General features: G+C 52.8%; 13 protein-coding genes across 13 annotated transcripts; 5 read left to right on the top strand and 8 right to left on the bottom strand.

Moving 5' to 3' along the window:
* Window positions 1-210: 210 nt before the first annotated feature.
* On the bottom strand, window positions 211-1,478 carry Z517_00321 (uncharacterized protein; the record flags this gene model as incomplete). Its single annotated transcript, XM_013433287.1, has 3 exons — window positions 211-447; window positions 505-1,264; window positions 1,318-1,478. The coding sequence occupies 3 exons, from the start codon at window positions 1,476-1,478 to the stop codon at window positions 211-213; spliced, it is 1,158 nt and encodes a 385-aa protein (XP_013288741.1).
* A 950-nt stretch (window positions 1,479-2,428) lies between these two features.
* Window positions 2,429-3,785, bottom strand: Z517_00320 (uncharacterized protein; the record flags this gene model as incomplete). Its single annotated transcript, XM_013433286.1, has 2 exons — window positions 2,429-2,443; window positions 2,505-3,785. The coding sequence occupies 2 exons, from the start codon at window positions 3,783-3,785 to the stop codon at window positions 2,429-2,431; spliced, it is 1,296 nt and encodes a 431-aa protein (XP_013288740.1).
* A 531-nt stretch (window positions 3,786-4,316) lies between these two features.
* Z517_00319 (uncharacterized protein) lies at window positions 4,317-4,653 on the top strand (the record flags this gene model as incomplete). Its single annotated transcript, XM_013433285.1, has 3 exons — window positions 4,317-4,419; window positions 4,473-4,557; window positions 4,608-4,653. 3 exons carry the CDS (start codon window positions 4,317-4,319, stop codon window positions 4,651-4,653), a joined length of 234 nt encoding a protein of 77 aa, XP_013288739.1.
* Window positions 4,654-4,737: 84 nt separating this feature from the next.
* Window positions 4,738-5,847, top strand: Z517_00318 (uncharacterized protein; the record flags this gene model as incomplete). Its single annotated transcript, XM_013433284.1, has 1 exon — window positions 4,738-5,847. One exon carries the CDS (start codon window positions 4,738-4,740, stop codon window positions 5,845-5,847), a length of 1,110 nt encoding a protein of 369 aa, XP_013288738.1.
* Window positions 5,848-6,354: 507 nt separating this feature from the next.
* Window positions 6,355-7,982, top strand: Z517_00317 (uncharacterized protein; the record flags this gene model as incomplete). Its single annotated transcript, XM_013433283.1, has 3 exons — window positions 6,355-7,102; window positions 7,198-7,278; window positions 7,384-7,982. The coding sequence occupies 3 exons, from the start codon at window positions 6,355-6,357 to the stop codon at window positions 7,980-7,982; spliced, it is 1,428 nt and encodes a 475-aa protein (XP_013288737.1).
* Window positions 7,983-8,458: 476 nt separating this feature from the next.
* Z517_00316 (uncharacterized protein) lies at window positions 8,459-10,282 on the bottom strand (the record flags this gene model as incomplete). The annotated part of the gene is made up of 3 exons (XM_013433282.1): window positions 8,459-9,638; window positions 9,716-10,092; window positions 10,154-10,282. 3 exons carry the CDS (start codon window positions 10,280-10,282, stop codon window positions 8,459-8,461), a joined length of 1,686 nt encoding a protein of 561 aa, XP_013288736.1.
* A 2,262-nt stretch (window positions 10,283-12,544) lies between these two features.
* On the bottom strand, window positions 12,545-13,126 carry Z517_00315 (uncharacterized protein; the record flags this gene model as incomplete). The annotated part of the gene is made up of 1 exon (XM_013433281.1): window positions 12,545-13,126. One exon carries the CDS (start codon window positions 13,124-13,126, stop codon window positions 12,545-12,547), a length of 582 nt encoding a protein of 193 aa, XP_013288735.1.
* Window positions 13,127-13,583: 457 nt separating this feature from the next.
* Window positions 13,584-14,072, top strand: Z517_00314 (uncharacterized protein; the record flags this gene model as incomplete). The annotated part of the gene is made up of 1 exon (XM_013433280.1): window positions 13,584-14,072. One exon carries the CDS (start codon window positions 13,584-13,586, stop codon window positions 14,070-14,072), a length of 489 nt encoding a protein of 162 aa, XP_013288734.1.
* A 1,444-nt stretch (window positions 14,073-15,516) lies between these two features.
* Z517_00313 (uncharacterized protein) lies at window positions 15,517-17,364 on the bottom strand (the record flags this gene model as incomplete). The annotated part of the gene is made up of 1 exon (XM_013433279.1): window positions 15,517-17,364. One exon carries the CDS (start codon window positions 17,362-17,364, stop codon window positions 15,517-15,519), a length of 1,848 nt encoding a protein of 615 aa, XP_013288733.1.
* Window positions 17,365-18,568: 1,204 nt separating this feature from the next.
* On the bottom strand, window positions 18,569-20,220 carry Z517_00312 (uncharacterized protein; the record flags this gene model as incomplete). Its single annotated transcript, XM_013433278.1, has 3 exons — window positions 18,569-19,344; window positions 19,401-19,706; window positions 19,764-20,220. 3 exons carry the CDS (start codon window positions 20,218-20,220, stop codon window positions 18,569-18,571), a joined length of 1,539 nt encoding a protein of 512 aa, XP_013288732.1.
* An 870-nt stretch (window positions 20,221-21,090) lies between these two features.
* On the bottom strand, window positions 21,091-22,074 carry Z517_00311 (uncharacterized protein; the record flags this gene model as incomplete). Its single annotated transcript, XM_013433277.1, has 3 exons — window positions 21,091-21,316; window positions 21,375-21,465; window positions 21,522-22,074. The coding sequence occupies 3 exons, from the start codon at window positions 22,072-22,074 to the stop codon at window positions 21,091-21,093; spliced, it is 870 nt and encodes a 289-aa protein (XP_013288731.1).
* A 2,459-nt stretch (window positions 22,075-24,533) lies between these two features.
* Window positions 24,534-25,870, top strand: Z517_00310 (uncharacterized protein; the record flags this gene model as incomplete). The annotated part of the gene is made up of 2 exons (XM_013433276.1): window positions 24,534-24,682; window positions 24,733-25,870. 2 exons carry the CDS (start codon window positions 24,534-24,536, stop codon window positions 25,868-25,870), a joined length of 1,287 nt encoding a protein of 428 aa, XP_013288730.1.
* Window positions 25,871-26,047: 177 nt separating this feature from the next.
* On the bottom strand, window positions 26,048-26,818 carry Z517_00309 (uncharacterized protein; the record flags this gene model as incomplete). Its single annotated transcript, XM_013433275.1, has 1 exon — window positions 26,048-26,818. The coding sequence occupies one exon, from the start codon at window positions 26,816-26,818 to the stop codon at window positions 26,048-26,050; it is 771 nt and encodes a 256-aa protein (XP_013288729.1).
* Window positions 26,819-27,560: the final 742 nt, after the last annotated feature.

The raw sequence follows: 27,560 nt of genomic DNA, 5'->3' as shown, positions 1-27,560 counted from the left end.
ACGATGTCCATTCGCCATGGCTGACTCCGTCAACGCCTGTTGTTTCCCGAAGCAAAACAGGACCTCCCATTGCTCGTTCTCAGCTCCGCTGGACATTAAGCATGCAACCTCTCACCACGCATCGACCCCAACCACCCTCCAAGCACACAAAACGCCGAACCAACCGCTGTCATTTACATCACTCCGAAGTCGTCACATGTCCACTGATCCCTAGAACCTCGTACCCGGAACGAATATAAACAGGACACTCAATGCCACCGCCGCCGCCGCAAACATCAAGAATGCCATGGTCGCTCGCGTCAGAAGCAATCGCCGCACAAACGGCTCCCTGACGCGCGACCAGTTCATCCACGTGTATTCACTAAATCCCAGGTAAGCGGCAACGATGTCGAGCTTGTATTGGTAGGAGACGAGGAAGTAGCAGCCGATTGTGAAAGGAAGGATAAGCTAAACGGTTGGGTCAGTGGGATGAACTGCAAATGAACTTGAACACGGAAGCCTTACCCAGCAGCGAGTAGCCCTCGATCTGTCCCTCAGAATCATGTAATAGCCAGCCCAAAACCCAGCCATTAAGCTCGCCAGACCAATGGCGAGTCTGATCAACACACTCAATGGGACTAGATTTCCCAAGGCTTTGGCCTGCAAAAAACCTGGGAATGCATCCCTTTCCATCGCCTGGAAGACGTAGTCCTTGGCATCATCAAACACCTCTGGGTCGTCTCGTCCTTCCTCCTCAATTGCCCGAATGATCCTGTTCAGCATGGTGTCTGGCAGGACGATCTCTCGCTCCGAGCCGGGCAAGACAAAAGTGTAGAGAATCTTCTCCGCACTGGCTTTAATGTCGGCCCTAGCGACACTATGTCCAGGGGAATTCGAGTCCGTCCGCACTTCAGGGGTGGAGTATGTCGGCTGTGGAAGTTCTGAAGGTGAGGGTCGGTCACCGGAGGGACGACTGAGGTTTCTTGAATTGGCTGATCCCAAGCTATGTGAAGGTGAGTGATCAGTAGCACCACCACCCTCTCCTCTGCTTCGAGGTGGCTTGGCACCTGCTGCGCCGTTATCTGATCTCAAGATGGCAGACACCCTTGATTCTTGTCCACTCTTTCTCGCGTCTATTCCTTCACCCAGTTCAAACTGATCGAGTAACGCCGAAGACCTTTTGCTGGTGGTGGTCTTTTCCATCTCCGGCGTGTCGACGAGCATCGAACGGCGCAGTTCTCGGACATAGTGGCGGCACAAGGACATGTGTTGGGATACATCGAGCCTGTCGAATGAGTCAGAATTGATTTACACCTTGATTTCATGTCGACAACAAACCAGAAGTCCAGGTAATCCACCGAGCGTTGTTGGTCGCGCATGTAAATGTAGAATGAAAATAGATCAACCGGAGCTAGCGTCCTTCTTCCCAAAACCTCCATCAGAGTAGGCAGGCGGTTGCGGACCTCGACATCCTCACCCCGGCTCCCTGGATGTGCCATCGTGTTTGTTGATCTCGTGACGCGCAAAGTGAACCGCTGCACTCGGGGGAAGGTGAATGATGTCAACAGACAAGAGGTCGCGACGTTTTCGAGATGGAAGGGGTTGGTTTCAGAGAACGGGGCTCTTCTCGGTGGGATCGATGCAAAGACCACCAGAGGTGCAGTCCAAGTGACGTGAGGACTAAGTTACGGGGTCGCGAGTGGGAGGCTGGTGGATCTTGGATTACATGGTGGACATTGTTGGCAAACAGACAATAGCGAGCGTGTCGAAGAGAATTCAACGAGCGGAGAAGGGGTGTAGAGGTACAGCAAGACGTGGAAAGTCCCTTTTTTGTCTTGTCTTGTCGAAGATGAGGGTTGAAAAGGTGGTTAATTGTGGGAGAAGCAGGGAAGGGAGCGAGCGACCTTTGGGTAACGGAACCTTGAATTGGGATGCGACCGGGGCAACCCCCTGCATCTCCCTTTTGGAGCATCTGATTGGTTCCCTTCCTGGTCCGAACAATCTGCACGTCTCCGGAGTTTTGTCTTTGGCATCAGCCACAGAGGTTACACATGTCATTCGTCATCTCGATATTACTGAGAATTAGTTGTGTTGCTGGTGACTTGGACTTGCCAATCTCATAATTGGCACCTATGGCAATGGCTTGTGCAACGGCCAGAACGGCTTTACAAGTACGTGGTTGCGTCAACAGGAGAACGTGTTGTTTGCGTACTACCATCTTTCATTGTCATGTCTTCATGTATCAAGGTGGAAAAAAAGCCATTCATACTGATTGGGTATCATGTTATGTGCATGCAATAAACCGAGCGAGATCATAATGCTGTGTTTTGGTAGTGTCATCGTCCGCTTCTCTGCGCCAATCCCGCCCAAACGAAAGCCACCCCCAAAGCCATGAAATCGGCACCAACCGCATTGCATGCCTGTAGAAAATTCGCCAGCAAATCGGTGCTTATTCTGCAAGGTGCTATACAATCCACGTCAGTGTGTCGGAACTCCGAATCATTGTCAGGGTATCAACCACTCACCGACCACTCCGGAATATTCTTGATCTGTTGCCACATGAACTTTTCCAGTTTGTTTGCGCTCTTCGCGTATGGTGTGGTCTCGTTGTTATAGCGCCGGCAATTGTCAAAGATTAGTTTGGCATCCTTGATGAAATCTTCTGGTCTGGGATATAGATCGTTCTGCAGCCGTTCCTCCATTGTTGACAGGTCCATTGGCTCCTTGATGACTTCATAGTAATCGGGAACTTCGTCCTTGTTAACCGGCTGAGCGAAGGGCCAGGCTGCTGTATGATTCTGCATGTCGTTGAGCAAGTGAAGAAGCTGATTATAGTTTGGACCGTGTCGAGGTTGCCGGGAGAGCTCATCCATCGAAGGTGACCAGCCAGACTCTTTGATCGCCGGAATTGACATCGGGTCTATCTCGACGATCCCGTTCTTCCACTGTGCTGGCGGGGGATGAACAATGTGAGACTTACTCACTGCTCGGATCTTAGCCATGACTGCCTCCTTCTGCTTTTGGAGCATTCGAGGGGCCTGCAGATAGCGGATCTTGGGCAACATGCTGCATTGCATGATTGTGCCACCTTCGTAATCTTTTATGTATCCCATCCAAATCGACTTTTCGAGAGTAATCTCCTTTGTAAAGCCCTGCTTCTTGAAGTAGCCGATCGCATAGTTGTCGGCGTAGGTCAGGAAATACATAATCGGTGAAGTGGCCTTGACATAGTCCTTCAAGTGCGCCATCAGATGAGCACCGTACCCCTTGACCTGCTGATCTGACGAGATCGCGCAGAAGACAATCTCAGCAAACCTTCTCGAGTTGAACGGTCGGTAGGTTATACCACCAACCACCTCGAGCGGCTGCTTGACAATAGCGATGGATAGATGTGTTTTATCGTAGACCAGGCGAGCGATGTAGTCTTTGGGCATCTTAGGCAGTTGCTTCTGAAAGATACATTTCAACCCGGTCAAGATGATGTTACTCTCCCTCGAATTGTCATTGTTGACCACCCTGAACTCAATAAGTCCTTGTTTCTCTTCAACGACGGCTGGCTTCTCGGGGAAATCAACTGGTGTAGGTGTGATGGGAGGATCCGCATCGGACTGCTCAAAGACAAAGTTAGCGTTGTTTGTCCCCAGTGAGACACGCTCAGCCTGTGAAGAACGGCGATGTAAAAGATCGTGGTCCTCGAGGTATGAAAGGGATAAAGTGGAATCTGAGTCTACAGAGACGTTTGTTCTAAAGCGATAAAGATTATCGTCGGGCGGGAACATTCCCGCCGGGGGAAAGTTGAAGGGCATGATGGCCGTGGTCGGAGGGTGCTGGTGGATTTACCTCTTCATGTTTGATGCCATTCTCTAGAGCCGGTGACTCGGTTCTGGCCTTTTTGGAGCGAGAGGACGCCGCATCCTCAGATGCCTTCCTCTTTGTATCTGCGTCATTCACCAAATCAGTACACGTGCACATGTCATTCTGCCACACCCAGAGGTTCTCACGTTCACTGTTTATAGGCGCCATCGCGGCGATACCAATGTGCTGGATATACTGAACAGTCCCAACATAACACGTCGCGGGCGTGTAAAAGGGTGTCGTCGCAATCTAAGAGAGACTTGAAGTTGAGAGGCGATCTCGGCCGCGGTTCGAGAACGCTGAGACGAACATTGCCAGATATGGATTAGCGCATAACCTCGGAAATCTTTCCCGAATGAGACGCCAGGTCTGTCGCGTCTTTCTTCGGGAGACCACCTTGCAACTCGCAGGCATTTGTTCGCCCTGAATTTTACCAGACCAAACACCTGAAGCCGTGATCAACAGTCTTGCAAGCTACCTCAATGTCGCTCTACGACGTCTGGCAAGCAGCCGCAGGCAGCCCTTTCCAGCCCATAGTTGGCAAGGAAAGCCAGTTGACCATCGGACTGTTTTTGTTGCTTATTGGTGAGACTCGTTGTCGCATTGGGGTCTCATTGGGTTTGCACTGACTTGCATAGGCCTGATACTCACTGGACTCTTCGCATTAAACAAATCTCCTCTTTCTATACCTGTCTTCGGAATCCCTGCCTCTCTTGCATTTGGGTATGTGCAGAAAACAATAGCTGGTTGACATGGAGATTGACACGGGGCAGATTTGGTGCAGTCTACGCGATCTGCGGGTTTGGGGTCTATGTTTAAGATCCTGTAGACCATTCTACCTCAACATCTGCTTTCTCCTCTCCATAACTGCGGTTCACCTGTCAAAGACTTTACAATCCTACCATGGCTGATGCACCCATCTTTACGGCAATATCTACATCTGCTAGGCAGTTGTACCTGTTGCTTCGGTGCATTGCTTTCTCTCAGCGTGCAGAGGTGGAGATCACCCAACAAGGAATCAAGTTCTCTGTCGAAGAGGCACGAGTTGTTCAGGGCTTGACGTTTCTGGACAAAGCCCTCTTCTCGTCGTACAATTTGAGACTCAACGATGAAGATCATGCCTTGCCCCCATTTGCAGTCTCAGTTGATGCTCTCCTGGAAACGTTACAGATATTTGGCATCGCTGAAACAACTTCCTCAGCGCGGAACCCCTATGGTGGACTTTCATCGTCGTATGGGAACGCTTTCAATACCCCGGCACTGGCACTCGGAGGCACATGCCGAATTTCGTACCAAGAGGCTGGTGCACCGCTCACCGTCACCATTCAAGAAGGATCAGTCACCACAACGTGTGAGATGAACACATACAGAGTTTACGATCAATATGGTGACGATGGTGGTATCCCCCTGGACCGGAATTCGTTGTGTCTGAAAGCCATCATGCGCAGTGCTTGGCTCAATGATGCTATTGGGGAGCTCTCAGGCACCAATCCGACTGTTCTTGTAATCAATGCTTCTGGCCGTACTGCTCCCTTTTTCTCGTTGGAAGGCGAAGGAGGACCATTCGGCGATAGCACCGTGGACTTTTTACCAGAGTCCAAGAACGCGCCTAGCTCCAGCGTACCCAGGGCCAAAAAACAGCCGCTGGTCACGGAAACGTTTTCGGTCGTCGCACCGTCGGGCAGCCGTGGAAGAGTCTGCCAGAAGTACAAGTTCGACATGATCAAGAGGGCAGGCAGGGCAATGGCTTTGGCCAGCAAAGTCAGCATTCGTCAGGATCAACAAGGCGTACTTAGCCTGCAGTTCATGATCGACTTGGGCGACGGTGCCAATGCTGGCCCACGCCGAGAAGAAAGTGTTGCTGTCAACGCACCGCCGACGCCTAGCAGTGTCGCTTTTGTGGATTTCAGATTTGTTCCACTCTTGGACGACGAGGAGACCGAAAGCAATGGCGAGCTGGAGGACGAAACAGCTGAGGAGGCGGACCTAGAACCAAATGACGATAGTTTATAGTCAAATTGAACCATCCGTGTCTTCTGATGCTACCCGTATCTTGAGTCGTCTTTGTCGGCACTCTTATTTTCGTTCATTCTGTGTTTATTCATCTGCAGCACCTCTCAAGGAGTGGGAATTTTGATCTTCGAGAGCGTCTGCCAACCACATATGATTGCTCTCGACAAGGCTGGGTTTCCTCGCCGTCGATGGAGTAGCGAATCTAGACCACTGTCCTTTGGCTATTTCTGTCTAGTGATGATGTCCATATGAAGCTAGCGTGACTAGCGGGGAGTGGATGACGTCCCGCCACTCGACCGGCCAGATTGCCGCGCCTCCAGTATCCGATACGATTCCAATATCGCCGCAAAGGATAGTGGCCAACGTCATCTAGAAAAATCCCCGTACCCCCTGGTCCTTCGATCTACTCGTTTATACACACACACGAAATCTGTGGCCTGGGAACAGGATGTCCGACTCGCCCTTCTCTACACCATCGTCCACAACCACAGGTTCACATTCATCACCATGGTCGAAACTCCAGACGACGAGGACGCCAGAATCGAGCGCATGGCGTCCAACAACCCTGCCATGACCATCCCCACCAGCCAACTGGCGTCGCGACCAGACTTCAACCGCTTGCGCTCACGGAGCAGCAATACCCAGACACAGACCCCGAAAACCATCCGTAGATCCGACCCTTCAGGCGACGCCGAGTCCATCACCGCCGTGTCCAAGTCGACGTCGACGTCCCCCGAGGCTCCGCCTTCCAAATACGACGTTGGCTGGCGGCGCGTGGTCCGCAACTTCTCGCCTTCGTGGTTCAGCGTGACCATGGGCACGGGCATCTGCTCGCTCCTGCTGATCACCATTCCCTTCCAGGCGCGCTGGCTGTACTGGCTCTCGGTGGCGTTCTTCGTGCTCAACAGCGTCCTCTTCACCCTGGCCTTTGTCGCCTCTCTGCTCCGATACACGCTGTACCCGGCCATCTGGTCCGTCATGATCGCCGACCCCAACAATTCGCTGTTTCTGGGCACTATCCCCATGGGCTTTGCCACCTTGGTCGAGAGCTGGATTCTCCTGTGTTGTCCCTACTGGGGCTACTGGAGCGTGTGGGTCGCATGGATCGCGTGGATGGTTGATTCTGTCGTGGCCGTCGCCGTGACCGTGTCTCTGCCGTTTTTATTGATGAGCCAACGTGATTCGCAAGGGCTGGATAGGATCACGGCGGCACAGCTGTTGCCGATTGCAAGCACGATTGTTGCTTCTGGAGCTGGTAAGCGTGAATCTTTAGTTCCCAAATCCCATAGTCCTGTACCGTCTTTTGTCTGGCCGAGGCTGAAAAGTACTATATTGACAAAATGACTTTAGGAAGCAAGGTCGCTGAACTACTCAACTCCCCGGACCACGCGCTGGGGACGCTGATAACTTCATACGTTATGTGGGGAATGGGTAAGTTGCTTCCAAGAATATTTCTTATATCGATGGACATGCAAAACAGTAACTTGGTGCACACTTCCCTATTCCAAGCACTCCGCTGACAAAACCCCAACACAGCAACCCCCCTCGCCATCACCGTGCTGGTCATGTACTACCAGCGGCTGGTCCTGCACAAACTCCCACCGCGAGAGGTCGTCGTCTCGTCCTTCCTCCCCCTCGGCCCGCTCGGCATGGGCGGCTACACGATCATGTACCTAGGCAAAGTGTCGCGCGTAGTGTTCCCGCAGGTGGCGCTATTTCACGACCTCCCCCTCGCAGGCGACGTCATGTACGTGCTGGGCTTTTTCGTCGCCTTGATCATGTGGGGGTTCGGGCTGTGCTGGCTCGTCTTCGCTCTCGCGACCATCTACTCGACGCGCCCGTTCCCCTTCAACATGGGCTGGTGGGGGTTCACCTTTCCGCTGGGCGTCTACGCCATCTCCACCGTCACTTTTGGCGTCGAGATGCCCAGCAAGTTCTTTAAGGTCCTGGGAACCGTCTTCGCCGTCGCTGTCATCCTGCTGTGGTGCGTCGTCGCCGCGGGAACCGCCAGGGGCGCTTGGTCCGGCCAGCTGTTCTACGCGCCGTGTCTGAAGAATCTGCCTGCGCCCAGCGCCGATGGGGACGGGAACAAGGATGACAGGATGGTGGATACGGAGAAATCGCCTGGGAAATGATTTTGCATTGTTAACGTAGCTTTATTGCCTTGCGCTTATACATATATATTGTGACCTTTTTGAACCAGAACTAGATCACGTTGCCAAATCATGCGTATATCTCTGTGAAGATAGGTAGTATACTATCGAAAGATACAAGGTAACAAGTGTGAATCTGTCCAACTAGGCCATCCGTTTCCTAGCTACGCTGTTCCAATACCTGTCAGCGGTCCAAGCAACACTGTACTACTTGGTTCCTATAATCGTGTGCACAACTTAGATACCCAAGTGTCGATATGGTCCCGACGTTAGATCGTGCCTGGTGTCTCAAAGTAAAAGAACACGCACATGAAAAGAAACAGCTAGACTGAAAAGCAATCACCCACCGTGGCATAGGATCGAATATGCGTTCAGATTTGAGGGGCGAAAAGTATAGATATGCTTTTTTTCAAAAAGAAATTTAAAAAATTCTACCTCTAAACCTTTGGATTCATGCTTCAATAGTACAAGGCTTGCTGCCACCACGCGCAGCGGGGGTTTGCGTCCGGATCGGTCATTTGTGTGATCCCCGTGACGTTGAGGACGGTTTCGACAGCGTTGGGCCCGTAGAGCGCGAAGACGGGGACGCCGGACCCGTTGGCGCTGCCCGTCTGGACAAAGTCGACGATGTACCGCTGTAGGGCCTGCGCGACTTGGGGCACGACGCCGCTGCCGTTGACGACGCCGTTGAAGAACGTGTACGGCACGTCCTGGCCGTGCAGGGCCGGCGGGACCGCGAACTGGTACTCGGAGATGTTGGCGCCGAACGCCTTGCCCAGGTAGTTGACGTTGCAGCTAAAGTAGCCTTCCTGCACGATCAGCGTGTTGCGCTCCGTCGGCGTGTGGTACGGCATCGACCCGTCGTAGCTCGCGGGGTATAGCGTGCCGAGCAGGAAGCCGACCGCCGCGTCCGAGATGTCGGGCAGATTGATCTTGAACCAGGTGGCCTGGTCGGCGCTGGTCTGGATCCGCGGGTCGCTGAACAGGGGTCCCTCGTTGGTGTTGTGGCCCGCTACGACCTTGACCGTGTTGGCGAACTGGCCCCGTGCGAGGAGTCGGCCAGGCTGGTCCGGCACAAAGTCCCCATCGACAACGGGCCCGTAGGTGAATCCGCCGTAGGGGGACATCCCGACCTGCTGGGCATTGGCCGCCATCACGACCGAGGATGGGAGATTGCGGGCATCCTCGATCGAAGTCACGTTGAGCAGGGCCAAGAAGGCCTGCGTTGTGTTCTCCTTTTTGAAGTTGCTCGACACTGGTAGCCAGGCACCAGACTGAGGGATGGCCTGCTGGAAGGGTACCGATTTCAATCCCCCATAGGCAGTCATCTGGTGAATCACCGATCCACCACCGGCAGATTCACCCATGATGGTCACCCGGTTTGGATCCCCCCCAAACAGTCGAATGTTGGTTTGAATCCACTCGAGCGCCAGACGTTGGTCGTACAGACCTGCATTGGACACGCCGCCCTCGGCAGCTTCAACAGTTGGTCCGGACAGCCACCCAAACGCCCCCAGTCTGTAGTTAATCTCAACAAATACGATGCCATCCGAACCGCTGGCCTGACTGGTGTGAATGAGACCAGCCGGATTGCCCGATCCAGCTTTCGATCCCGCCGTATAACCACCACCATATATCCTGGAAAGGGTCAAAGTTAGAAAGATCAATTTCAATACCAAATTCAGAGCCGCTTCAAGACCAGGCACAAGACTCACCACACAAGAACCGGAGCTCCCTGATAGCCAGAAGATTGGTTTTGAGCCTTGTCAAAGACAGCCTTTGGAACGAATACATCCAGAAACAAGCAGTCCTCCTTCACCCTCGGGTCAGGAGGAGAAGGTTTTGGCGGGTTGGCTTGGACTTGAGCGGCGGCGGCGGTGTAGTTGAATGGCAACCCTTCCGCGAATGCAGTGGTGAATAAATCAGCAATGGCGAGCCAAGTTGGGTTCGCTTGAGGGCAGATAGCGCCATCACTGCCGTCTTGGACAGTCGTGTTGCGACCTGTTGGGGGAACAGGAGCAGCGAAGCGAAGTTTGCCCAGTGGTGGCTGGGCGTAGCGGATGTTGCTGAAGTTGTATATTTGACCAGTGGTCTGTGATTGACATGGTCAGCTCCGCAACTTATTCCGGTCTAGAAGGTGGAACATGTCATACGTTGAAGGAAGATGCTTGCTGTATCTGGTAGCCCAAGTCGACTTGAGGCAGGCTCTGAGCGGCAACCACGGCCAAAAGGCTCCAGCAGCTGGACCAAAGCAATGTCAGTGTCACAGCTGAAGGCTTCATGGCTGCTACCAAGCGTGGCGAAAATAGGAACTTCCTCCAAAAGTCTGGGAATGGCTCGGTATCGCGAGCAAATCGAGGCGTTCTCACTCTGCCAAGGGCGGCACCCAGAGATGTTTTATGGCCACCATTCTCTGGTCGAGTGGACACAGAAACATCGTCACAACCCACATCCAGAGTCACCTATACCGAGGTGCAACTGATCTTTTCTGGGCGGGGTTCCTTTGCAGGGTTTGACACTGGTCATCTGTGTGCCAGCTTGCGGGTGGATAATGCTGTCGGCAGTTGGACCACAGCTTCGGTGGAAGCAACTGTTGATACAACACTGTCAGTTTGTGATCTCGCAGCGGATAGTGCGGCGCTGGCGATTCTCCATTCGGACTTCCAAGTCTATGCGTAATCGAGTACGTGTCCGAGATATACCCCGCGTTGGTGGAGTGTAGTTGAGATGCGCCTTTGCAGGACCATGCGAATCGCAAGATGTTGAGCATGGAGGTCCTCCGGAGCAATAGAGTGCAGAAGGCAGCTGGGAAGACGAGCGTTTCCAAGTGCTTGATTGATCGATTCTGTCCGGAATCCTGGGACCATTCTAGTCTCGCATAGATGGGGCCCCGGAGAAGGTGGAGAGGGAAGGGTTGGAGAATGGTGTCGGCAGACTTCCATTTGGGAGGTGATGGGGAAAGAGAAACTCGACTGAAGTCGACATTTGGGTGTATTCTGACCAGGCTCACTGAATAGCACAATGGATTCGAGGCGAATACGACCGAGAGCTCGGTACTCTACCTTGGATGTCAGGAGTAGATCGTATCTCGACCCACATCGGAGCAGCATTGCAGAAAGCTTGGTGGGCCAAGGCGCGCAGTTTCTGGGGCTTTATATAGACCCCGCTGGTCCCGCGAAACTTCCCAAGCCGTTAACCCTTGCTTCAAGTCGTACCTAGACGGTCAACTAGTCCCACTGACTCGGACAGCGCACCACGAGGTGCAGATATCTCTCGTATTGCTTCCATCACGGGACTCGGAAAGCTGCCGTAGAATATGTGGCCAGAGACAGATGATGGCTGATTTGTGGCGCTGTCTTTACATTGTGGTCTGGGTCCGATCTCCTCAAATCTTTGACTGTCCCGACAGGAACATTGGTCTCGTTAACTGCTGTTCAGGTGCCGATGGATCTCCGCATATACTCGTATGCTGCGGGGAAAGGTGGTGGGCCACTATATCGAAAGAAGTGAAAGGATGACCTGTAGCTTCCTCTTCCAGACAAAGCCCATCGTCGTTGTTGCACCCAATCGCCTACCACTCGGCTTTCTCGGAGTGTGTCTATATCGCCCTGCTTCGATCTTGACGTATACCTCGGTTCGGCGTATTCTTCTTTTCAGGTACTCTTGAGCCTGAAGCGTCGGGCTCGGCTATCTGCCACTATCGACAGCCCGTCGCCGCCACGAGGGTTTCACATGAGGATAACAAGTCGCTGCTGGACCACCGTAGAAGGGTGCGAGACTGGTTATTACTGTATAACTGCCACGTGGAAGGATAGCCAACCAGCTCGGCGGTTGGCTTCAGGGTGTCGACGCTATGAATGACGTGTTACAAGGGCATTAAGACTTGTGCGAGACTCACCTCTAAGCATCGTCATTCACAACGCTGTGGCATTCACATGACTTTCTCCGGAGCTGCAATGTTGCGCGGTAGCTAGTCGAAGGACGAGGCATGACCCCGACGTCCGGAGATATTCTCATCAGCAGAATTCAAGCAGGTTTTGAAACTTGTAATAGCAGGACAGTAATGCACACAATCGCAGGACCTGAGAGGTTTCAACCTTAGTCAGAGTGTATGAAGGCAGAGAGGGTAGGTAAGCCAATTAGTGCAGAAAAGAGAGAGACAACCTCAACCATGCCCACGTCCACGAAAGAGCGCAGTTCAACTAGCAGACACCGATTATGTCACCTGCGTTCCCTCTTCAGACACATCATCGCCCCCATACAGCATATTATTGCCCTATAATCCGACTCGTTGTGACCTTGAGATCTGCAGCAGCACGGTTCTTCTGGCGTCAGAGACTGCGCTGCCTCTCACGGTATGGAGCATAACACAACGAAGCAAAATTCAGAAACAGGGATAATTCGACGCTCGTGTGAAGCCATTTCCGCTCACCAGCACACATCACATACATAATTGTTCGGAAATTGGTGTTTGTCATTGTGTATATATGTCCGTTATGATATGCTCGTGTCGACTGAGACTGCTAATATCAAGGCCCATCCCATCACACGCCGCCAGTCGGGTGCGTAGGATCGATCCATTTCACTCCCTCTGGGTTCTCCACCGGGACGACATCAGGGAGGTTCACCGCGATGGCCTCGCCGTCACTCCTCATCAAGACGCACTCGAGCTCCTCGTCCTCCTTGGCATTGATCTCCTGGTGCGGCACGTAGGGTGGCACGTAGATGAAATCTCCCGGGCCGGCCTCGGCCGTGTACTCTAGCCTGTCGCCCCAGCGCATTCGCGCCTTGCCCTTGACTATGTAGATGACACTTTCCAAATGGCCGTGGTGGTGGGCGCCGGTTTTGGCGTTGGGGTGGATCTTGACGGTGCCGGCCCACAGTTTCTGCGCCCCCGTCCTCGCGGTCGTGATGGCCGCGGCACGACTCATTCCCGGTGTCTGCGCCGTGTTGGCATCGAGGTGGTCGCCGGGGATGACCCGGACGCCGCTCTCTTTCCATCCATCCGGAGGTAGATCGCTTGCGGAGTTTGCGTGAAACAGGTGAACCGGGCCAGTGTGCGAGTGCGGGTGGTCGTGACCATGCGAGTGATCGTGCGTGTGAGAGTGGGAATGTTGTTCGGACATGTCCACGATCTTTTGCGCTGCTGGTTTCCTTCAAAGAGTCTGTGTCGGGGATGCAACTGTCAATTATGAGAGGAATCTCCTTGCAGTGTAGAAGCCTTTCCAAGCTTTTTCTTGACCAGCTTTTGGATGGATCAGAGAACTCTGCCAGGTAAGAAAGAGACTAACTGCCAGCAACTTTTTTCGTAATCGAGGCTGGTGCATCACCTGAGATTTGGGGAATGAGAGCGGGACGATGGCGCCATAATTTCGTGTGCCTGGCTTTATAGACCACAGTATGTATCCGTCCGATAATCAACCGTGGGGTTTCCTTTGTGAGGCCCACAGCGGAAATTGTAGACGTCAGGGCTATCTGCTCTGTAAAGCCTTGCTGCCTCCCTGCGATTGACTGGCATGCACCCGAATGTTGAATTTGCAGAGCTGGTATCACTCTAACGAGTGAGTCGTAGTTCAGACAGCGATGTCTGTTCTTCGACTGCCACGCTCGGCCCTCCCAGTTCTGACCACTCTGATAGGCTCAGGGGCATTCATCGTCGGCCTATGGAGCTTCACATCTCCCAAATCAGCGGCGGCGGCGTTTGGAGGATACATGGTCCGAGCACTGGCTGCGTCTCCGAGTTCGTCAAATCTCGACAGCTTGAGGCGTATGACGTACATCTACCCCCACGGCATCCGCAATCTTACATTGGGATTATCGATCCTGGCTCTTACAGCGTACTGGCAATTTGGCCAACGGTGTCGGACATCGCCCGTGGCGCGGGCAGCCGTGCAGAGAAGTCTCGGCCTCGTCATCACCGTAAACGCGTTGACGCCGATCGTGGATGCGTGGGTGAATCTGTGGGTTGCTGAAGAGGGTAAAGGCGGGGATTTGGAGAGGAATGCTGCACGGTTGCACGCGACGAGGTCGGTTTTCTGGGTCGTAGGTGGTCTTTGGTGCTTGGTTGGATGACTGGGTGTGGTGTTGATTTGTTCCAACACTCGATATGTGTCTGTGTACGCAAAAGATGTCAGCTTGTGGCCACGTTCAGAGAGAGATTCTTGATTGTTGTGATGGAGATGAACTCTGTTGATTGGAATGTCACCTCAGTCCCACAAATGTGTCCCTGGCTCCTGTGCGTATTGATTTTGCCGGTACAATCCTGGTGAAGTGCTCTAATCATGCCGATGGAGTTGCTGCATCAGAGGCTTGATTGCTTGAAAGATTGGGCCTCGCAGATTTGGCGCTTCAGTGATTGATGGGAGGCTAAAGCCTCTATTCAGGAAGGGGGGGGGGGGGGGGTTGAACGAGCAGCGCGAATGGGTCCTCGGGGGCGCAAAGGGACTTTCAGGGGCGGCGACGACATAACATGACAGTCGTCAACACGGCTTTACTGTCAGTCACTATAAGAGAAACAACAGTCTCTCCCACTGCCTGTTCCTTACTACTACTACTACTACTACTACGCAGCACTGATGGATGAGGTGGATGGATGGACATCTGCTCTTCTCCAAAGTCGAGCGTAAAGCTCAAGCGATGATGAAAAGAGATCCATGAAGGAAGAACAACCTAGAGCACAAGGTTTTGATTCAGTAAGTAAGAACACACGCAAGGGAGAAGGGAAAAATGTTGAACATTGAACTGAGGACCCGGCCTTGGAAAACCAAGACACACCATCCAACCCGCCTCCAACCCAGGCCACCCGGCCAGGAACTCGTGTGTACCAGAGCCCAAGAGAAGAACAACGTAGGGGATAACAAAAGGAAAACAGAAGGCAGGGGATAGAGCCCAAGAGAACAAAAGGGGGCAAGAGAAGAAGAAGAGGAGAGGGGGCAATGGTACACACACTCCCTGCTGGACTGGAGGCGCCTCAGTGTTTGCCTACGCTTACCTTGGGCAACTCGAGGAAAAGAAAAAAAGAAAGAAAGAACAAGTTTCAAAAAATTGGGAAGACGAAGAGGTTTAAGTACCCGACATTGAGGTCGTCCTCTTGGCGATTGTTGATCTTAGTAGAGGTCTCTTCTCAGGGAGGAAGGTATAGAGAAGCAGTGAAGATGAGAGGAGCGAATCTCTGTTGAATCAGAGCCTGATTGATGCGCCAAGGATCGATCAGGAGTGAATGGGTTGATCTACCAGGACGCACATTGATTCAATCAATGGGTTCAGCCTCGTCAAGTCATTCTTCAGCCTCGTGCTCGAGAACAAAAGCCAAATATCAATTGTTGATTCATATAGAAATTGCTAACGCTCGGGAATTGATACTCGAACAAGGCCTTCACCACCAGATGTCACCCCCACATTCAGTCCAAGCGCCATGATCGTTGCCGCCATCGAATTCCCAAAGACTTTACTCCAAGCCAGTGCTGCAATCTCATGATAGTTCTCGATTACATTCCCCAGGGCAATTTCATCCTGGCTAAACCCAGATACTGTCCCCACAATTCGTCACATTAAAATCACATCCTAACCCTGCCTCCTCACCCAGAGCTCGTAGCTGTCCCAGAATCACATCTCCTGGGGCAGGACCATCCATCAGCGTATCCTTGACATGAATAATATGTACTGTCACGCCTTTTAGAGGTTCGGGGAGTCTTTCTCGCTGGATGTTTGAGAGGGAAGATGAATGTTGGTGATTCTGGGTTGTCGGTATTGTTGCTGATGCGAGTGCAAGATCACTTAGAGGTTGGACAGGCGTAGTGGCAGAGTCCGCCTGGAAGGTGACGCTACGCCCACGTCCTGGAGTAGACGAGATCGCTGCGTGGTCGCCTTCTCGCGGCTCGTGTGAGCGCTTTTGGCGCGTCGACGACACAGATCGATGTCCTACGTACCCGCTGGGTATAGGTTGTGGTGAAGGCAAGCCGTCGAAGTTGGCGCGTGTGACCTCCGGCGTAACGGCGAGATCTCCATTCACCGCCCGCTTTCGTTTGCGCTTCAGCTCTGACGGTGTCGGCGGCTGTCGTATCATCAGATCGGGTACCGATAAGGCTTCGGCAGGTCGGGTGGGATTCGGGCTATCTGGGTTTGTGTCCGCGACAACAGCGTCATAGGAGGTCTTTTGTTTACGCCGACTCATAACACAATTGCCCAGAAAGGTGAGCTCGGCAACCAGGTGTCTTGGGCAGAGGTGCCCGTAAAGATCCTCGTTGCGTACGCTGTCGTCATACGAACACTCGATGAAGATACCTTTAAGCATCCCACTGGCAACTTTACCAGCCGCGTCATCCCAGATGATGTGGTTGCGAGGCGACAGACTTACCGAATCGGGTTCGACATCGCCAAAGATGAGCAGCTCGTTGCCCGTCGCGTCGTTGCGAATGAAGAATGCAGAACTCGAGACTGGCTCAAAAAGATGGCAGTTGTCCAGAATGTTCGAGGCAAGAGGCCCGCCCGGCGTTACTGGACCAGTCGACGTCTGAACTGGCCCTGGAGGATAGGCACCAGCATTCTGTGATTGTTGCTGAGCGACAGCAGCAAAATAGCCATGATCGTCCGATATCCGCGATAGTCTCCTAGAGGGAAAGTTGTATTCGGACGCATACCCGAAAGAGTCGCCATGCTGGAAGGACGCACTGTGTGACCTCCTCTGGCATTTGCCGTGGCTCACGCTCCAGCATTTGGTTGCCAACCCATCGCAGACATTGACATAGCCTCGAGACTCACCCAGTCCTAGCCTGGGATTTCCGCCTTCGATTAGCCGTCTGTAGGTCACAAAGCCAACTCCATTGCCTTCGTCCGACAAGTTTGGCCAGAGCCAGTCGTTGAAAATGTGATTCTTGATGGCTTCAATTGTGGAGGGTAAAGCCACAATTGCTTTCGCCTCTCTGCCATATTCGAGCGCCGGAGTGTTGATGGCCATGCCCGAGAGATGATCCAGATGTGGATGCGTGATGAGAAAGCCATGGAGGATTTCGCGGAAGATGTAGAGTGCATTGGCTTTCGCACTGATGTTTGGAAAGCGAAGGCCTGCAAAAGGTCCCTTTTCCAACAGTTGCGAGTATCCCTTTGGCGGTACTTTCTCAGACATCAACGGCATTTCTCTCTGAAGGATGCGGATCATGCTGGACAAGTGCGCCCCAGCATCAACCGCGATCATGGAACTCTTGCGCCATTCCGACTGAGGCGCCCTCACCAACATTCCTGTGATATTGTCCTCGCGAGGGCCACCGGTAGACCCCAGCACTATCACCTGAAAAGACGCCTCTTCTTTATTGCCCAGTTCGCGAGGCTCTGGGCCTGCATCTTGTGAGGCATGCTTCCCACGCATCGAGGGCTTTTGTCTTCCCTGCACAGATCTTTGTTTGATTGTTTCCCGCGTCCCACTCTTTGTGCTGCGGTGGCTTGCCTCACAATGTCTTTGTTCTCTGTCCGCAAATCCCTTAGATCTCGGTCTGGTCCGGGTTGATCCAAGTTTCGGGAGGGGTCTCGGGTAGCTGCTTCAGACTGAGGCCGAAACGGCGGGAGAACAGGTGGAGTGAGGATGAAGATCAGTTGGACCAAACGGGGTTCAAATGCTGGAGGGAAGCGAGCTGTCGTTCTCCGCGAATGTCGACACGTCAATTACTCAAGGGGGGTCTCATTGCACGTAGCAGATGTAGGAGGTTACGAGCGTTGGAATGTGTGCAGCAGTAACCTTCGACGCAGGCATTGTCTAGCGAGGTATGTTCCAGACTCAGACTGGCTATCAAAGCACAGGATCGACGTGACAATGATAAGGATAGACGAATGTCACATTCCAGCAACAAACAATATGCTAAAGTCAAATAAGAGTGGAAAAAGCATGTTCATGCCAATAGTTCAGTTTGTCAACTTCTTGCGTCCCGCATTTTGTGAGGAGAGACGCCAGCGGCTGCGTCATTCTTGTATTTATGCTCGGGGACGGTAGAGGATGAGAGGTGGTGATTACCAGGAGGCAGGGGACATTGCATTCCTCAGCTACCTCCCTAAAAAAGAGTAATTGGTCATGGCCCCAGGGGGGGTTCTTAGGACGGAACTGAATACGAGGTTTGAATGCAAACCGAACGCGTGCAGGCGGCCTCAACGGTCGGGGATCCCTAATAAGAAGGCATATCCTGTCGGTTGGCTAGTGAGTGGCCAGCATCGTTTCTCCGGAAGCTCGTGCATGACGAATTTCTTTCATAATCGAGCATGCAACTCCCTGGCACCCATGGGTGCCGCCAGTTCTTAGAATTGTTCTGGCCACGCCGAGGGGTAACCATGCAGGAGGATCCACACCTATGGGCACCTTGTACAGCGCACAGGAACCGACAGGTTGAGGTGTACGAGGTACCGAGTACCTTGTATGCATTCTTCATAAGCAAATCGTGCGACAGATAACTCAGCCCTACATAATGAACACTCGTCTGAAAACTGAGCCTCGCTGCTTGCTAACCAGAACAAAACAATCCATGCCGTATGTAGTTACACTCATAGTCATAAAGAATATTTATTTCATGCTCAGGGGTATCTCGTCATGTATGGCTGGGTCCTGCCGCTTCGCCTACAGCAACATCGTAGGTGGGGATGGGCGGTCCTCCGGTGCGATCACGCAACAGCTCTTGTCTTTCGTCTTCGTCGCCGTCACCACTTGATCTCCGGCTCCCTGGAGGGCTGCTATACTCGGGGGGTGGTATAATCTGCTGTCCAGCAGGGGTATTCTCCACAGGCTGATTCTGTATATCTGCGATGTCCAGAAGCGCGTTGCCCTGGCTGGGAACGTCATGAGTCGATATATGCGCCAGTTGGGCCAGTGATATATCTGTGGCTGAACGAACAGGCCCAGGGTTGCCAGCTGGAAGACCAAGCCTCGCCAGACCACTGCGTGTTCTTGAATGTCCGGGCTCATATGGTGACTGCCGCGTTCCCTCTCTCCCGGTCTCGAGCAGGATGCTACCTTGCTCGCTCCCATAAGGTGGAGGTGGTGCAAGGCTTCCTGTCATCGGTGCCAATCCCCATTTTTTGACATTTGCCTCGATGAAGACAAAGCCCATCTGACCAAAATTCACATGAACATGGCAGGGTCCATTTGCGCCCACAGTCGGGAAGAAGTTCTGGGTCTTTAGGTTGTGCGCGATTTCGTCTAGCTTTTTCCCATTGCGTGTGAAAAATATGCTCCCGGTTCGAGGTCGATATCCTACCCCAATCACATCTCCTTGTACATAGGGCGGACCATACGTGCTTGCGGAAAACGGTTGGTTGTAGCGTCTATGTCCCGTAGAAAGATATGCCACCGACGTTTTATGCAAACCTTGTCTGTCAGTACAGTAATTTGCAAAAGTACCACGAACAAGGAAGGTAACTTACCAGGCAATCTGAACAGAGGGTACGGTTTCGTGGTCATACCGATGCTGATCAGGCTATTCTCAGGCTTATCGTAGATCTTAGCCTCCCAGTAATATACTTCATTTTGCTTTGGTACAGGCAGATTGCTCTGTACACTGCACTCTGAATCGAAGAACTCGATTTCGGTCCTTGCTTCGACGAAGCAGTTGGCGATTTCCAGTTCTGGCTCGAACTCCCACGCAGAGACACCTTTCTCCTGAATCGCCAGGAATTGTGACAATGATATATCGGTTTGTACGGATTCTGGAGGATTCGCTTGTATAAATGCTGTTTCGCTGTTAGAATATGGCGCTATGACGAATTTGAGAGTAACTGAGTACATACCTTTTGCCCTCAAATACTCGGCCCTCTGCAATTCATCCATCGTCTCCAAGGCCTCGGCCTCTTCCTGCGCAAACGCTTGCTCATCGTCAAATTCGCCAGGCCGGCCTATCCGATCCAACAGAATGCGGCCGCGAGAGGTATATTTGAAGAAAAAGAAAATCGAAAGAACAAGTACCACAACGCCCGCGGAACCAAACGCAGATAATAACCCGATAAGGATGCCTCGGCCAGTTGCGCCGCCATCATTGATATTTATGACAATCGAGGTAGGTGAGCCATCGGGATGGGGCCTGAATGCGAGAGGGGGTTGTCCTCGCCAGCCATCCTGTTCGACGAAGGGAGAGGAGGAGGGGACAGAGGTCGGATCGGAGGAGAATGGCGCGGTGGACGAATGAAGGGAGGTTTGAAAGGTCATCGCGAGTCGGTCATATTGTAGCGATTTCTCGCCAGAACGCATCGCTCAAAGAATGAGCTCAACGGTGGGTAAGAAGAGAGGAGGTGAAGGAAGGACGAAGACGTCAAGAGGTGGCGAGAGGGTGATGAGCGGTTGCAGCAGGGTGAGAAGCCAGGGTGAAATGGCGCAGGCGGGGAGGCGGTTAGGCTAATCGATCGCAGAGAGACGCCGGGCTGGGTTTGGTAGTGTGGCTGTGATCAAGTCTGGGATTTGCCGTGAAATCAATAGGTGAAAAAGAATGCAATCAAGTGCAATGCCTCCAGAAGGACGAGAAGGACAAGACCACCATCTTGGTTTTGGTTTTGGGGGGAGGAGTCGCCGACTTGTTGGTCCCCAATGTTTTAGGAGGTGTTTGGGGGATGAAGGAGAGACGAGTAATGGAGAAAGAGATGGAGGTGGGAGGGTCGAGACACAAGGAACTTGCTTCTGGTGCTGAAACGCTGCCAGCAACAGGACCAAAAGAGCTTTTGGCTTCGTTGCTTCCGTCCCAGCCGTCACTCTTGGGTGTCTTTGGGGGGGCAACCTACGCCTACAGCACCCCCGCTCACCAACAATTGGTCCACAGCTCCGGGTATTCCAGGGGCTCTAGGGATGCCAAGCAGCATTGCTACAGTTAAAAGGCCTCAGACGTCACTGACTCCAGTGGCTCCACGACAACCCACAGCTTTTATTATAAGCATTATAGGCTCTTTCTAATGTGGAAATCGTTTTTCTTGTGTCGAATGAATAACGATTGATCTCCTATAGTGTATATTTTAAGAGTCCCTCGCTTCAGGTCTGGTTGCACATTCGGTTGGCCAAGCACAGTAGTGGTAACACGGCAATCCGACGAGGCTGACAAGCTGCCACTCCCTTTTCATCCAATCCATCAATCTAGATCTTGTTGTCCCTTTTCTTTGCTCTCCAGCCAGTGAGTGTGCTGCCGCCATCAATCTCAAGCACATTGCCCGTCATATGGGCCGAGGCTTTGCTGCTGAGGAATAGAACCAGGCCTGCAAAGTCAGATGGCTTGCCAACTCGTCCGGTGGGTTGTCTTTCGAGCAGTGTGTCCAGGTACTTTTCCATGCCAAAGTTTGTCATTCGGGAGGGGAAGACGCCCCTACGAAGTTTAGCATATAAGCGTGTTTGATATCAACTTGCGGAAACTTGTAACTTACGGGCAGATACAGTTGACCATGATGTTCAATGGGGCTAATTTGGATGCCTGCAGCTTGCTGAGATGGATGCACGCGGCTTTCGATGGCCCATCTGAATCGAAAATGTTAGCATCGCTTTCCAATGTGCACTCGTAGGGACCACCATACAGCTAAAGGTGCCGTGGCCCGGGGCAGATAGCCCCCCGTCTCCCGTTGTTGTGACGTCGGTCGTCTGGATCCCGGCCATGGAGGCGACGTTGAGGACACGCGAGGGCATGTCGGCATTGGTTCCCTTGAGCAGCAGATCGTGCAGTCCGACGGTTGTGTAAAAGATGGACTTGACATTCAGGGACATTAACTTATCCCATCCACTCTCGGGGAAGTCGTCATACGGAGCTCCCCACGAAGCACCCGTGTTGTTGACCAATACTGTCAGGCGGTCCGTTCGCTTCTTTACTTCTTTGACAAGCCCATCGCAGCCAGCCTTGTCCTTCAAGTCGGCCACGATATACTCGCACTTGCCAGGGCCCAGGGCGTTCAGTCGATCCGATGTCTTCTTCAATTCGGACTCTTTCCGGCTGGCGATAAAGACCCGTGCACCGTTCTGGACGAATCCTTGAGCTGCCATCTCACCCAGTCCGGTTGCTCCTCCGGTGACCAATACCACATGGTTGCTGACATCGAAAAGCGAGGAAATTCGGAGGTCTGCTGAAGAAGTCATGGCTGCTTCTGGTCTTTCTATCGTTTCTCACAGGTCTTGGATTCTCCTGGGCGTAGGGTTTGTTCAAAGAGGGCAGATCCTAAATAAGAGGCAGATATGGAGTGGTGAGTGGTTGATTATCGCCGCGGCAAAATGCCATGTTGGGGGTCGATCGGACACCTCGGTTGTTCCATTGCTTCCCCAGTTTCTTGGCGGTTGAGCCCAGACTGCGCCTGCATCGAAATGGCCCGCCGTACAAGATGCCACCATGCCAAGAGCCGTTGTTCCAAGACTCGTGGGAAAGACCAAGACTTTTTCCCTCATTATTCCGTCCCTCATCAGCCGACGGCAGCCCCTGGGGTTCCGGTTCTTTACGAAGATACTTGTACAAGAACCAAATCTTCTCCTGAGGTCTAGACTCTTACTCAAGTCTTCAAGTATTTTCTTCTCCACCACTCAGCAGTCACCACGAGTCACGCGATGCAGGTCACTGGAAATTTCATGCCACTACACCACTGGTGTCATGACTCATGGTGCCCAACCGGCCTTCTCGTCCGGTTGGTACACGCCACTCCATTTATGACTCTCACACCACAAGGGCAGTTGTGCCTGTTTGGACAGGGACGACACGCAGGCATACCCAACAAGTCGTCATGTTACCCTCATTCTGACTACCTGTGTTGGTTTCTCCTTGGAGTCAGATCTAGGTATCTCTCATGTGACTCACGCTAACTTACCTGTACCAATTATGTTGCCATCCACAAGGCTCATGGATCGGGCATATATACCTCGCTCTCGTGCTTCATACCACCTTCCCTTATTTTGATTGTTTTTACCGTTAAATCCTGTCCCGCTGGCACTCACTTGATCTCCCGACAGCTATTCTATCGCTCATCCAATCTTCCTTTCCAGCAAAGTTTCCAATGGCACACAAACACAATCGCAGGCGGGTTCGCCCTCGCAATCGCAACCATACCTCTCTAAACCCCATCTTTGAGATACCAGACGAGTTCCCGACACGATCAGATTCTCCCTCCCTCTATGCCCCTTCTATAGGCACAGACCTCGATCAATCCTTCGTACTCCGAGAACCACGCTTTGTGAATCCTAGCGTTGCCTCAAGAAATTGGTACAATCGATATGTTGCTTGGCAAAGCCGTGACAAAGTCCAAAGACGTGAAGCTGCCAAGATTGAGGCTGAGCAGATCAAAGTATTTGGAGGTTATCCAGGTGACGATGTCGGACTCTGCTACAAAATGATGGAAGTTTTCGAAGGCATGAATTGGATCGACGCGCTCGACTAGAAGGCGTCCAAAGCAGAAGATTTAAAAGAAGGGGATTGGCATCTCAAGGAGCTCTCAAGGCAGCATACCTGCCGAGAGACTGCATTACAACACGACTCACAGGAACGGAAACAGCTCAAGTTCGGCTTGTAGCAATGAAGGTTTTCCCAACCCCGGAAAAGAAGGGAATGGAATGGAATGGCTGGATTGGTCCATTTATGCTTGAACCCGTCACTGCTGAGAAATGTGTTACCGTGGAGAAGTGGTGACTGGTGCTCGCGCATTTGTTGAGGGCAGGGAGATGCGTGTCTATACCCCGCGCTTGAGCTCGTTGCCGCAGGATCGCTGCGTCGTTGACAGGAAGGAAATGGATGGTATTTCCACTCGTACTACTCTTGATGTACTCTTGACGTCTCGACTCATTATATCAATAGAGTTCGCCGCCTCTCTTCCGCTTCTTGCACTTCTGGGGTGTGGTGGCTGACCACTGACGCCACACACGCCACACCAGGTGGCGTGGAGACTAAAGCTTGACTAGAGCTTGGAGTTGCTTGTCTATCACTGTGTATCAGTCCGGACCATGAGGACGGGGAATGCCCCTCTCTTCTCACTCTTTTTGCGCCCACCCACCGTTACCATTACTGATGGGTATCTCGATCCATAGGAGACATCACAGTTGATCCCTGGCGTCATGGCGATTTCAAGCCACACCTAACGTCAGCCAAGCCACTTAGCATCGATTAGCGCGACACAAGATTTCCCAGTTTGCGCTTGTCTGGTTTGTCCACTGGCGATCTGCATGGCAGACTTCCACTCTGTGTGCTCACCGTCACCCGTTTTCGTGCAAGCGACGGCATCTTGCGTGCCTCGCTGTCCAAAAACAAGGCAAAGGCATCTCACTTGGGTATGGAAATGACATCCCCTAACATGCCCACACAATTTTCACTGCGTCATTCGAGTAGGAGGCGAGTTGAAATACTTCATTTTCACCTCACTTCTCCTCAACCCTTCCTCCTCCTCACTCAGATTGAGCAGGTTCGGTATTGAACGTCTGCAGTTGCTCGTCGCCAGGAGCGGTATCGTTTCCCCTCTCTATCTTTCCCTCAACTCTGTTCTTCAGCCTTACCCTTCTGCTCTGTGGCCCTCTTAGTCAACCATCACCCCTCTCCCACATACGTGATACCTTCAACGCTCAGGATGGGCTTCTTTTCACGACGAACCAACAATCCAGCTTCAAATGGCCATACCAAGAATGGCCACGCTCTTCGTCATGAAAAACGAAATCACCGGCCCGTCTTTGACATTGACTCTGGCGACTTCAACCGCAGACCAAGCTTCGGGCAATGGTAAGTCCTCTCTCCTCCGAACCATGTCGCGGAAGATCTGACAGAGGCAGGCTGAAATTCACATGGGTGGATATCTTGACCATGGCTGCCATGGGTGCCGTTGGCCTCGGAGTCTATGAAGCCAAACCTGCTCCTAGCCGCTCATTCCCAGTGACCTTTGCCGATGGAGAAATTGTCTATCCCGAGTTCGCCTATCCTCTGCGTCATGAAATCGTCCCAATCTGGCTCGCGGCCCTTCTTGCCTCCTTGATCCCAATCTTCATCATCCTGTGCATGCAGATTCGCATTCGCTCTTTCTGGGATGTTAACAATGCCGTTATTGGTCTTTTGTACTCCCTGATCGGAGCGGCGGTTTTTCAAGTGTTTATCAAATGGCTGATTGGCGGATTGCGACCTCATTTCTTGGCCGTCTGTGACCCAGACCCGGCGCTGATGGCGGCGCACCCTGGCCGAGGTTTCGAGAATATCATGTTCCAGAGAAACATCTGCAGGGGAGATGTCGACCAGATTGACGACTCACTCGAGTCCATGCCATCTGGCCACACTACCGCCGCGTTTGGCGGCTTCGTCTATCTCTACTTTTACCTCAACGCCAAACTCAAGGTCTTCAGCAACCACCACCCAGCATTCTGGAAACTCATTGTGACTTATGCACCCCTGCTCGGAGCCTGCCTCATTGGTGGTGCACTGACTATCGACGAATTTCACAACTGGTATGATGTCTTGGCCGGCGCGGTCATTGGCTCCATCTTTGCCATCTCGAGCTATCGCATGGTCTATGCTTCGGTCTGGGACTTCCGATTCAACCACATCCCCTTGACACGTCATACACCCTTCTCCTACGGTGCAGGTGCTGCTGGTGCAGGAGGATTTGAAACTGCAGTCTTTACTAGACAAGCTGGATGGGGATACGGAGAGCATTATGGAGGTGCACCCTTTGATGCTGCCCATGGTCTCAGAGGACAGGCGGCAGGGTTTGACACGAGTGCAGTGCAGCAGGATCGATACCTTCACAAGAATGAGAGAGATGTGGAGCGTGATGCTGGGCTTTACCCCACAAATGGAACCACAAACAGCTACGGCACTGGCGCTTCATCTGTGAGGGACCCTTTGCCGGCAGTGACCCATGGGGCACACCACAGTGGCCGGACGAGCTTGGATCGCAGACCTGTGCCTACTTCAGCATGATTTACGAACAAAGCGACGACATAAACACGATCTTGGTGGTTAGGACGCAGGAAGTGGTGCATTGGAGTACTCGTGGGGGATTCAACAGTCAACCAGGCAAAGCAATAGTAAACCTGGATAGGTAGCACTCAGCCAGGCATGTAATAATATACAGAGTAATAACGCGCAAGTTGTTAGTTAATTCATCCCATCCAATCCACGCCAGACCTTGAACGCTTCAAGCAAAGTCGCCTTTTGCTGCCGTGTTGTAAACGCCAGCTCTATATTTCCCGCTATCGTCCTGCCCTCGCGACACTCTTCCTCTGTGGCCCACACGTAGTTGACATGCTCGTTCGGATCTAGCTTTACCTGTGGTATGCTAGGAGAAATCCCACCCCCTTTTCCATCTCCGTCCTTTCCCCTGTCCTTTGGCCGCCCATCGTCGTCTTCGACGTCGTTGACACGGCCGCCCGCAACGTCGACCAAAAACTCAAACTTGCACACCCTCTTCCCGCCGCGCGTGACAAAGACGTGGCCCGGCGCGACGAGGGGCCCGATGCGTCTCGCCACCAGCCCGGCCTCTTCCCATAACTCGCGCGCGACAGCATGCAGAATGCTCGCATCCTCCGGGTCGCATGCCCCGCCAGGGGCTTCCCAGCGTAGGGGGGCCGAGTCGTGCGCGGCGCGCTGGACGAGGAGGACGCGAAGGGACTGGGTTCCGTTGCCGTGGTGGTCGGCGGCGGCGTCAGTGTCGACTATTGTGTCGACTGTGCTGACGGTGTCAGTTGGGGTAGGAAAGTGACAAAAGACAAGAGCCCCCACGGCGACGTATTCGTAATCTGGGATCCCTGAGCGTGTGGCCTGGTTGGCGATATATTTCTGGTACGGGACCGTGAAGGGTGATACCGATGGGTCTGTGGTGAATGTGAATGTGAATTCTGGGGTTGGCTTTGGGACTTGGCCGGCCATGGTTGTCTTCCCTATCAAACTGGTCTTCCTTGTGGACTGGTCGCTTTGATCAGCCTTTGCGTCCACGAGGGTACGGCGAGGGTATGGCGAGGCTGTTTCGACCCTGTTGGATTGACTCCCTCCAGAGGTACTTGGAACTCTGCAACTCACTTGAACTGCTCTACGAGGTGCAGCAGGGACCGAGCAAGATCTGGTATGAGGCGGGTGGCCCACTTGAATATCCTGTTCTCTACTTGTACAATGGTTCACACTTGTTCAGGTTGTCGGTCCGGGAACCCTTATCTTTCTTTTCTGTGCAAGACGCTCTGGTACTGCCAGAGTCTCAGTTTTCAGGGGAATCCGATTCTGTACTCGGTACTTGTATCTGGTCTCGGAGCGGAAAAACCTTGATCCTCACTACTACCCCTTGTTGACAACCATTAGGCCACAGCAATAGCAACTTTACCCACACTTACTGCGTTACCTACGTACCTACCCAGTCCAACACTCTCATCACGCACTTCCTAACCCTCTTACACATATCGACACCATTCGTTAGCCTCACAACGGGAGCCTGATCGGTTGAGCCTCTACCATCACGCCTCACCCAAGCGGATTTGCCATGCTGCTGCTGCCTAGCCGAGCGAACGAAGTCACTGCCTGCGCCAAATCACTGGCTCACCGGAGTCCGCGCGAGCGTCAATAGCCTTACGAAGCGAGGGGCATCGACTTCCCTTGGCAGCGTGTCGCACTTCTTGGTGCT

This window comes from Fonsecaea pedrosoi (assembly GCF_000835455.1).
Source record: "Fonsecaea pedrosoi CBS 271.37 unplaced genomic scaffold supercont1.1, whole genome shotgun sequence".
Lineage (NCBI taxonomy): Eukaryota > Fungi > Ascomycota > Eurotiomycetes > Chaetothyriales > Herpotrichiellaceae > Fonsecaea > Fonsecaea pedrosoi.
The sequence above is the reverse complement of the archived record's forward strand: the minus strand, read 5'-3'. Positions and strand labels throughout refer to the sequence as shown.